The sequence below is a fragment of the Ammodytes marinus genome (assembly GCF_949987685.1).
Source record: "Ammodytes marinus genome assembly, chromosome: 15".
In the NCBI taxonomy this organism is placed as follows: Eukaryota; Metazoa; Chordata; class Actinopteri; order Uranoscopiformes; family Ammodytidae; genus Ammodytes; species Ammodytes marinus.
This window is the reverse complement of record NC_137219.1, coordinates 1,381,338-1,392,687: the sequence shown is the minus strand read 5'-3', so window position 1 is coordinate 1,392,687 and position 11,350 is coordinate 1,381,338. Positions and strand designations below refer to the sequence as shown.

At 39.1% G+C, this 11,350-nt stretch overlaps 1 protein-coding gene across 1 annotated transcript in view; it reads left to right on the top strand.

Moving 5' to 3' along the window:
- Positions 1-4,633: 4,633 nt before the first annotated feature.
- LOC307261596 (amino acid transporter heavy chain SLC3A2-like) overlaps positions 4,634-11,350 on the top strand; it is a gene marked incomplete at both ends in the record, with an annotated part of 33,597 nt that continues 26,880 nt past the window's right edge. The window contains 2 exons of the mRNA XM_080042177.1: positions 4,634-5,022; positions 9,975-10,162. Coding sequence (XP_079898303.1) covers positions 4,634-5,022; positions 9,975-10,162 — 577 coding nt within the window. The remainder of the gene's footprint in view (positions 5,023-9,974; positions 10,163-11,350) is intronic.

The window sequence follows — 11,350 nt, the reverse complement described above, 5'->3', positions numbered from 1 at the left end:
GGATTCGCTTGGATGAATGATAAAGAGATATTTGAAGGTCCTGATAAGACAGTAGATAAGATTAACAGGTAGTGTAAACTAGAACAATAGGTTTTTCTTTGGAGCTATGAGTGTAACGACAAAAAGTTTTTTTCTGAGGAAATGTTTTCTGCGGGTGAGCTGCAGGGCTTATGTACATGTATAGTGTTTGAAGTATGTTGTGCAATGCTAAGTATGATGTACAAGGCTAAGGAAGGGGGGGGGGGGCACAAAGCATCACAATTCAGAATCCCCCAAAGCATTACAATTCAGGATCGGTTTTCAATAGTGTGTAAGTTACACATACAGTATTACAGGAGAGAGAGAGAGAGAGAGAGAGAGAGAGAGAGAGAGAGTATATAATAGTTTATTGTAAGGGAATTTGGTGACAAACTTAACCTCAGTCTTTTCATGTTTAGTTATTAATACATTTTAATCAACTGAAATTGTGAGTCTGGCACAATGCCTCTGTAAGGAGACCTCTCTCTCTCTCTCTCTCTCTCTCTCTCTCTCTCTCTCTCTCTCTCTCTCTCACTCACACAACTCAGTCGTGCGCTGGAATGGTGCAAAATATGATAATAGTGGGAAACAGGTGAGCGTGTTGTTTGGGCGCTGACCTGCTATAGGCTAATCACTACACTACCATTCAAAAACTGTGAAAACAGATATAGTCAAAAACTTGACTATACTTGAGGTGACACACACGTAGATCTGCAGTGACAATCCGCGAGTCGCGGCCGATAATCAGTGTGCATTAATCAATACAGAGTGGCCTTTTATTGTGGACAGTCTAAGGCACACCTGTGCACTAATCATGATGTCAGATCAGCATCTTGATGTGGCACACCTGTGAGGTGGGATGGATTATCTCAGCAAAGCAGAAGTGCTCACTATCACACATTTAGACAGATTTGTGAACAATGTTTGAGAGAAATGGTAATATTGTGTATATATATGTGTGTATATATATATATAATTTATCATTACTATATTTTGTTGTTTTTGTTTATTTATTTACTTATTCATTTATTAATTTAAAAAAATTGTTTGTAGGATGATGTAAATGTAAAAATAACTCATCAGAATACTATATGATCCTACAATAAAGTATAAAAGTATAAAAAAATAAAAATAAAAAAAAACAGACAGGAGTGGAGATCCTTTTTTGCTGCCCTACATGCCACTAGGCATAAAGGGCAGTAAGTAAGTAAGTACATGGACACTGATGCTGTGACAGACTTTCTATCAACAACATAAGGGCCTTTGTGTTTGTTTCCACGTGGCGCCTGTGATGGTATGTGAGTGTAATCTACGGCATCGTAAAGTAAAGTTTTTTTTAATTTCTCACAGCCTGTAGGAAACTCATCTTGTGTTTTTAATGAAAGCTTTTGTTACAGGTTGTGTGTGTGTGTGTGTGTCTGTGTGCGCATGTTTTTGTGCGTTCGTGGGTGTGTTTGTATGTTTTTTTTTGAGAAGTTCCATCTGATTTCACCCACACACACACACAGACACACGTGACTATTATGACTATATGTATGGCTGTACTAGATTATTTTTATCGTCGGATGTAGTATGTAGAATAGAAAAAAGAAAGAGTATGCGATTCGGAACGCAACCAATGTAAAGCGCTGTGAAAACCCAGGGAAAAACGCTATATAAGTGGAGTCCATTTACCTATGTGTGTATAAAAATAAAAAATTATTAATAAAAATACATACAGTATATAAAATAAGTAAATATGACACATACAAATAAAATAAATTAAAATAGGTATCATACTGAATGTAGAATTAACAGATGTATTTTTTATTTTTTGTATGGCTACATGATCAGCAGTCCTCTTCTTTGTTTACTGTCTAAACTAAAGTGTGTCTAACAAAAATAAAAGCTTCCTCCCCGACCTTGACCTAACGCCAACCCTCTTTGTTTTACTTTTGATTTAGTGCAAAAGCAGACACAGTAACGGCTGGTAAAAATGGCAAAACTCTCAAATCTGGGGGCGCCCCTTAGCTCAGTTGGTAGGGGCCAGGCCTGCCGACACAAATGGCTGGGCCCCTGAAAACCTCCAGTCAATGGGCCCCCCTTACTCATACTTTACTTGTATCAGTGTGTGTGTGTGTGTGTGTGTGTGTGTGTGTGTGTGTGTGTGTGTGTGCGTGTGTGTGTGCGCTCATCCCTAAATAAACACATACATGTATTTGTAGAGAGACTAACTATCTTATCAACCAGGGACGTGCAGCGAGAGTTTGGGGAGCAGTTGCTCAAGTGAGAAAAAGGACTCTTTTGTGATTATTATACTGTATATGTTTTTAAAAATAGTAGCACATTTCTGACTTACTTACCAATTTATTGTAATACCCTAAAACTCACGCACTTGCTTAATATTCAACAGATTTTTACAAAATAACATTGGTTTTCTTGAGTATGCACTAGGTTTATCACAGACATCTTTATGGTGTGACACCTGGGTCTGGTCTATGCAGTATGTTCAGTATGTGACATGAAAGTCATAAAATTGTACCTGGCTGTACCTGGAAAACAGCAGAGTAATAACCTTGTCAACTTTATAAGAATGAAGAAGAACAAGCAAATGTAACAACCTGTTTTCTGTTTTACCTGAGGGGTCCAAATACTTTTCACAATTCATAGAACAACACCCAGACACAAGTAGCAGGACGACTCAGGTAAAATAATCCATATGCCAAAACTCTACAGCAATATATCAAAACCAAATGTTGTAACCATATGGCACACACAAAAGTAAAGGAAATTAATGCATAATTGTATTAAAGAACTACATTTATCTGATATGGAGACACCTGAATTCATCAAGGAAATCATTTTTCTGTTACTCAAACTTAAAAAAGCTCTTCAAGACTAGATTTTTTTTTTGAAAAAGTTCAAATTAAATGGAGGCTGGGCTGAAAGATTCTTCAATTCCTGGGAGAACAAATGGATATTTATTTTGTGATTAACACATTACTACAACTAGGTGTGAAGCCAACAAGGCATATACTGTATAAGGGGTCAAATTATAAGTTATACAAGTTCCCTGGCCAGCCTCCATTCCCCATCAGTTTTGTGGTACCCAGTCCACCTGCCCTGGGTTAGGGTGTCACTCCCCTCTCTGCCCCATTTCAACTCTGTCTCTACACTATCAATAAAGCATAAAAATGCAAAAAAAAAAAAACACAAATCTAAAAAAAAACTTTATTCGAAACCGAGTTCAGTACAGAGAGGAAAAAGCAAAAAAAATCCTACAAGAGAACAGCGCCATCTAGTGACGCAGCTGCATACAAGCGGAAACAGAGTCTACACACCTGCACGTTACAGTGTGTTGTGATTGCTTAGGGACAATCTCGGAGACATAAACCCTGCGCACTAACTCATCCACTACCATTATCATTAGCCTACAGTATAACTAGTCTTTCAAAACTACTCAAATTCTTTGAAAATATGGAATTTGGCCGATATAATAATCAAATAAAAGAGATAGGCTATTTTTCTGTTTATAATTTTTTTTTTTCAGTAGTCTTGTCCATACAATAAAAATGTATTTCTGCTTTGAATTACCACATTTTGACTTTTAATCCTGATTCTGATCACTGTGGCACCAGTTCCCAGATTTCCGACAGCATTGAAAGCATCACGAGCTGCAGCGTCTCAGACAGACATTTCCACCTTACATTAAACCTGCAGTGTGTAGAATTTTGGGTTTGATTTCCTAGCAGATTTTGTAGAAAGTAATTATAATATCCATATTTTTTTTCCCCCTTAGAAAGGGTCTCTTATATCTTCATATTTCTCCATACCTTGGACCAAGGCATTGGCGCCGCCATGTTGGAAGCGTCATGGTTGGAATGTCATCAGGTGCATTGTTTAAAATTTAGAATTGTTCTTGTCCTTGAAGGCCACTGTAGCTTCTTGTGACATCACAGTAAGGGTTAGAATTAACAGGACAGCTGGGCCAAGGGAAGAAAAACCTCATTCATTATATTATAATAGTGATTTTATAATGATAGAACGCTGGTTCCGTATGGGTGAAGTATTCCTTTAACTCACAAAATGATAACATATATGTTGGAATTCCCTACATAATTTTAAAGTATTTATACAAATTTATTAATTTATTTATTTATTTTTTATTTATTCTAAAAATTATTTATTTTATATCGAATTTTTTAAATTTTACAATAAGAAAAACTGCCCTGCGATCAGTCTGTGGTGCGTTTACGTACACCAATAAGACATTGTATTTCAGAAATATCAAAATAACTCAAAACAGTCAAGACAAAAAAAAAGCACAACCTTTTTTTTCCAAATTAGTTTAAGAAAAGGCAGAATTAAATAAAGACAAAATACAATATACATTTTTCATTTACATTTACACCATATAGGCTTATTCCATTAACCTGTTACCAGTTCCCATATTTCCTACGTCATTGAAAGCACCACTAGCTGCAGCCTCGCGACTCAGACAGACAGACATAAAATCCCAGACATCACGCTCACACATCTCTCGCTCTGTCTCACACACAAATATACAAACCATCCATCTCTTTCTTTATTTAAATCATCGGTAAATTACAATTAACGGTAGCCTATCGTCGCCGGTATGACTACGGAGGAGACCCACGTCGAGCTGAAAGACACAGCCGTGAAAGATGCTCAAGATGCCGCCAAAGAAGATGCTGCAGCAGCAGTAGTAGACCCGCCCCAAGTCCCCGCTCCGGAGGCTGCCGCTGACGCCACCGAGGCCGATGTAAGTGAAGCCGATTTGGATGCGGAGGAGCAGGAAAAGGTGCCTATGACTGGAGGATGCGGTGCGGAGAACCAGGGGGAGGACCGGGCAGAGAACGGTCAGTCTGCCGGCGGAGAGGGCGAGAAAAACGGATCCATTAAGCTGAAGATTCCCGATGAAGATGATGATGATGATAAAGGGGTGGCCGTGAAATTCACTGGATTGAGCAAAGAGGAGTTGTTGAGGGTCGCAGGCACCCCGGGGTAAGGAGCATAGAATATAATTTATAGTGACGTTCACACAATGAATGCGCTACATGAAGGCCCTACACACACACACACACGCACACATGGCTTATAAAAAAAATCAAGGCCTTCATACAATATACACGCTATTATGTAGGACACACACACACACACACACACACACACACACATATAATAGCCTACAACCTCGGGCCCACAATATAGGCCTTCATACAATGTTTTTCTCTTCACCTGTTGTTGTGTATTTGATGTATTTGCATTGAATATTGTTTATGTATTGTTGTTTTTCCTTTGAATTTGTTTGAACTCGACGCAATTGTAAATGAGGGTCACCCCTCAATTGGTCTCTCGAGGATAAATAAAAGTTAAATAAATAAATAAATAAATAAATATAGTAGGACACACACACACACACAATACAAAACAGCCTAGAACCAAAGGATGAAACCCACAATAAAGGCCTACATTTAATACAGAGAATATGCACTCTGTAGCCTACACACTAGCATGGCTTATAATAAATCAAGGCCATCACACAATACACTATATATGGGCTATGTAGGACACACACACAGTCACACACATATATATAGGCCTACATTAAGTACACAGAATATACACAATATAGGCCTACACACACACTATAGGGGAGGCCGGGGGCATTTGTGACATCTCAAATCAGAGGAGACAGAACCATGGCACTCTGCACGCGATCTGTACGGAGGCCAAAGTGTTAGAAAAATATTTCATGTTCTTTTAACCAGAGTTGAAGAAGGAAAAACAAGTAGAAGATTTATTTCAAAGCTTAAAGGTTTATTATCTAAATTGAGTGAGCGGAAACATGTAGGCCTACATGGAGCTTACTGGTTCTCAAAAAGCGTCCCCAGTAAGACTGAAGTTAAAATGGTGGGACAAAGTGTTATATGGAAACAAATACATTATTTCTGATTGGTTGAGTACACAGTAAATTTTGAAGTGTTAAAATAACACTAAAAGAGTTAAATTTAACACTATTTCCGAGTGTATTTGGTCCCACTCAGAATTGGAGTTAAATTAACTCTCTTCAAAGTGTTAAAATTTTAGAGTTAAATTAACTCAAAATAGAGTTAAAAATACACTGTGTAGTGTTATTTAAAGCCTTATAGAGTACTTTCTACACCCCGTCTTTTAACTACCGAAATTGACACCAACACTAGGAGGCATTCTACTCCAGCTGTTGTTATATTAACTCAGATAGAGTTAATGGAGTTTGACACTGCATATTTAACACTGGGGAATTGCGTTAGAGGCTGGCCGTAGATGTTAGGCTTGGCTTCCCGATGACGTCTTCTTCTGGCTGGTCTTCATAAGATACATTTCATGGTTCACACTACCCTGCTCATAAGAGAGGTGAAGGGAGGGTGCGGGTCGTTGCCGGTTGTCATCCCACACAAATAGTTCTCTCCTGACCTTGGGCAAAGTGTCCACTGAAACGGCCTGCCTCAGTGTTGTTAGGTGCACTTACAAATGGTGAATGAATGTGAAGGTAATAAACATACATAAGTGTATAAGTGTAAAAAGCACACTACTATAAAATTAAAATTATACTCACAAAAGCCAGCATGAAAATTGGAAATAAATTAAAAGACGTGTGAAGAGAAATGTTATGTACTTTTCAAAATTCAAGATTGTTAATTGTCATATGCACAACAATTACAGAGCAGTCGCTGGAAATGAAATTCTGAAGTCTTGGTCTCATTCAACACAGTGCCATATAAAGAAAAAGTTAAAGGGGCAGTGTGTAATATGACATCATCAAGAAAGTTCTACAAAGTTCTAGAATGCAACGCTCCCTGGGTAACCACACCCCTTTAGAATAATAACAGAAGCTACAGTGGCCTTCAAGGACAAGAACAATTCTAAATTTTAAACAATGCACCTGATGACATTCCAACTATGACACTTTCAAGATGGCTGCACTAGGCCTTGGTCCAAGATATGCAGAAATATGGACATATATGAGACTCTTTCTAAGGGAAAAATAAATAATTCAAAAAAAAAAGTTCAGCTATTATGCACTAAATTAAATGTACTTATGGATATTATAATTACTTTCTACAAACTCTGCTAGGAAATAAAACCCAAAATTCTACACACTGCAGGTTTAAAGTATATGAGAAATACAAGTAAGACTTGAATAACATGCTGAAAATACATAAATGGCCCACTAACTCCAGTAGCCATGACATTTCTTGACATAATGAAAAAAAAAATCTTCCTTATCTGATTTTTTTTTGTCTCTCCCGTGGCCCTAAAACTCTTCTTTACTTGAGTATGTAGTGTAGTAAAAAGAAAAGAGTATGAGTTTTGATTTTATAAGTAATAAAAAAAATAGATAGTGTGAGGGAATTTTGGGTCTTTAGTTGTAATATTAATGGGAAAGATTAATAGGTCATATATGCCTATCTTGTGTGTCTGTCTCTCAGACTCTAGGTCAGCCTTGGAGCCTGTTAGGAGACACTTAGGTCAGTTGTATAGATAAAGTCTCATCTCCTTAGACTCCAGAATGTTATGGTTCACTGTGTTCAGCTCTGAACCAAAACATTGGTACGCCTGGTGCCCGAGCCGGGGAGGGGTTAGAGATAGCACGAGGTTAAAACACAGCTCTAAGCATGAGTTTGTCAGAATTGAAGTGCAAGTCACGAGAGTTGCAGTCCGGTTCTCCTTGGCCAAGTCTGTAATAAATATTGCTTCATAATTCATCCAAGTCTCCTAAAATATTCTTCCACCTGAGTTGACCTCCAACCTTAACAGAACTTCCATCACATGTGCCATATAAAGAAAAAGTTAAAGTATATGAGAAACACAAGTAGCAAAACTGAGACTTGAATAACATGCTGAAAATACATAAATGCCCCACTAACTCCAGTAGCCATGACATTTCTTGACATAATGAAAAAAAAATCTTCCTTATCTGATTTTTTTTTGTCTCTCCCGTGGCCCTAAAACTCTTCTTTACTTGAGTATGTAGTGTAGTAAAAAGAAAAAGTATGATATTTGATTTTATAAGTAATAAAAATATAGATAATATAAAGAAAAAGTATAAGAGGAACACAAGTAGGAAAGCTGAGACCTAGGTTGCATTCCGAATCGCATACTTACCCTGTTAATTTCTACTACTAAAACAGAACTAAAACACACCCTGGGTTCCTAATCGAATACTTTCCACTATATAGAATGTAGAAAAAAGATTTAGGATGTCCCGATTCTTGTGGCCAGATTTAGGATGGTTAGAAGTACCCGGATGTCCTACTTCATGCGGCCAAGATTGTTAGTGTTGAAAACTGCATCCTATTTGGGCGATTCTGACCCACAATCCGGTGCGCACGTGAAGTGACGTCACATCGACGAAGCCTCCATATGAAAACCAACGGGGATGAGACGGATATAAAAGCAAGAGGCAAGATCAAGGCGCAATGTTATGATGAAATAAGAGAGTAAAAGTATGTCCCAATAGTATGCCTACTGCATCCTGACTAGATTCTTTTTATCGTTGGATGTAGTATGTAGAATAGAAAAAAGAAAGAGGAGGAGATTCGGAACGCAACCCTACTGTAAATACAAAACTAAATGCACGTAAAATGTACAAAGACATGTTTATCCAGCTGTCGACTGTTATAAAGTGGCATGTTATAAACTCTTGGCAGCCACAGTATTCTCCCCTGCCATTCCTTCCCTCCCACACACACACACACACACACACACACACACACACACACACACACACACACACACACACACACACACACACACACACACACACACACACACACAATACAGCCTAGAACCAAAGGATGAAACCCACAATATAGGCCTCCATTTAATACAGAGAATATACACTCTGTAACACACACACACACACACACACACACACACACACACACACACATACACACACACACACACACACACACACACAGCACCTCAATGGAACATTGTCCATTGTCTGAATGTCTGCTGTGTGAACCACTGCCCTTTCACACACACACACACACACACTCAGACACACACACACACACACACACACACACACACACACACACACTGCTCTGCTAACTGTATTGTGGCTCTCTCCCCTCCCCCCCCCATGCCCAGCCAATCCAAATACACTACATGCTGCTGTGCACCTTTTGTGTTGAACTGAATGCTCTGACGTAATAGGCAAGTTTGGCAAGGCAAGTGTATTTCTATAGCACAACTCCGACACAAGGCCATTCAAAGTGCTTAACAAGGAGCATGGAGTAGATCAAGATTATTGTTATTATTATTTTCCTAATTTTTCCCGTTATTTATCCCCGAAAGATAAATTGAGGGGTGACCCTAATTTACAATGGAGTCGAGTAAAATTACAATACACACACACACACACACACACACACACACACACACAAACACATGGCATAATACAGGTGTTGTTGATGATTATTTTGATATATTTAAAGGTGCAGTGTGTAATATGACATCATCAAGAAAGTTCTACAAAGTTCTAGAATGCAACACTCCCCGGTTAACCCCGACCCTTTCGAATAATAACAGAAGCTACAGTGGCCTTCAAGGACAAGAACAATTCTACATTTTAAACAATGCACCTGATGACATTGCAACTATGACACTTTCAAGATGGCGGCACTAGGCCTTGGTCCAAAATATGCAGAAATATGGACATATTTGAGACCCTTTCTAAGGGAAAAAAATAATAATTCAAAACATTTTTTTCAGCTATTATGCACTGAATTAAATGTACTTATGGATATTATAATTACTTTCTACAAAAACTGCTAGGAAATAAAACCCAAAATTCTACACACTGCAGGTTTAAAAAGCAAACTAAAAACAAACTTATCTAAAAAAAATAATAGATATTAAATTCATCCATCCATCCCTCCTCTCTCCCTCTCTCTCCCCCCCAGATGGGTGCGTACTCGGTGGGCTCTCTTGGTGGTCTTCTGGCTGGGCTGGTTGGGGATGTTGGGGGGGGCTGTGCTCATCATCCTCCGGGCCCCACCCTGCAGAGACCTGCCCCCAACAGACTGGTGGAACCACGGACCACTCTACCAGCTAAACGTAAAGGCCTTCACCGAGACAGGCAACATCAAGGGTGAGCACACACACACACACACACACACACACACACACACACACACACACACACACACACTCAGACAGACAGACAGACAGACAGACAGACAGACGCACACACACTGTACACACTGTACACACACACTGTTTAAGACACACAGTCGTGGATTCACACAGACACACACACACACGCACAGTCGCAGACACACAAACACAGTCGTTGACACACACACAAACAGACAGAAACACACACACACACACACACACACACACACACACACACACACACTGTTTAAGACACACAGTCGCGGATTCACACACACACACACACACGCACAGTAGCGGACACACACACAGTCGCAGACACACAAACACAGTCGCTGACACACACACAAACAGACAAAAACACACACGCACCAGTGTTTCCCCCAGCGCTTTATAGTTAAGGCGGCCGCCTTAGCAAAACCGGCCCCCCGCCTTGACTACTGACCGACCAAAAAAAAAAAAAAAATTAAATCTTTATTTTTTTATTTTTAGTGCTGCACAATTAATGTACTAGCAAGCGCGATGTGTGATTTTTCATGGTCAGAAATGCGCGAAAGGCCGTGATTTGCGGTAAATAAATGTGCACATATGTCTCCAAGCGTTTCTCTCTGCTCAGACTATCAGCTGCTCTGTGTCGGGGGCTCTGCGCGCGCGACCGTCCCGCGCTGCGCGCGACTACGGCATGTACGCGGGAAACGAGCAGCAGCAAACCGACATTTAACCTGTGGCGATAATAAACGCAGTGCGGTTCTATGGGGATATTTAGCTGAACAGAAAGAAGTGCTCTGCAAAGCTAGACTAGTTTAAAACTCCACATCACCGTGGCAACACAACTTATCGGCTCATACAGCGCAGAGAAAAGTCTGATACATGCATGAGAGTGATGGCCCAGGCACCTTTCAGTAAGTTTACAGAAGTGCACACTGTAACTGTCTTTGAAATGCCTTTAGTCATTTTAAGGGGAAAACACTTTGTATTATTTCAATAATTGAATTATTTTTCAAACAGCATGCTTGTGTAGCCATACAAGATTTATTTTTCTGAATTTTAAATGCTGCTTTATTTTTATGTTTTAAATTTGGAAATACATGTTCCAAAACAACCAATAACCTCTGTATTTAAAAAGAAATCAAGCAAGTAGGCTAATAATAACCATATATGA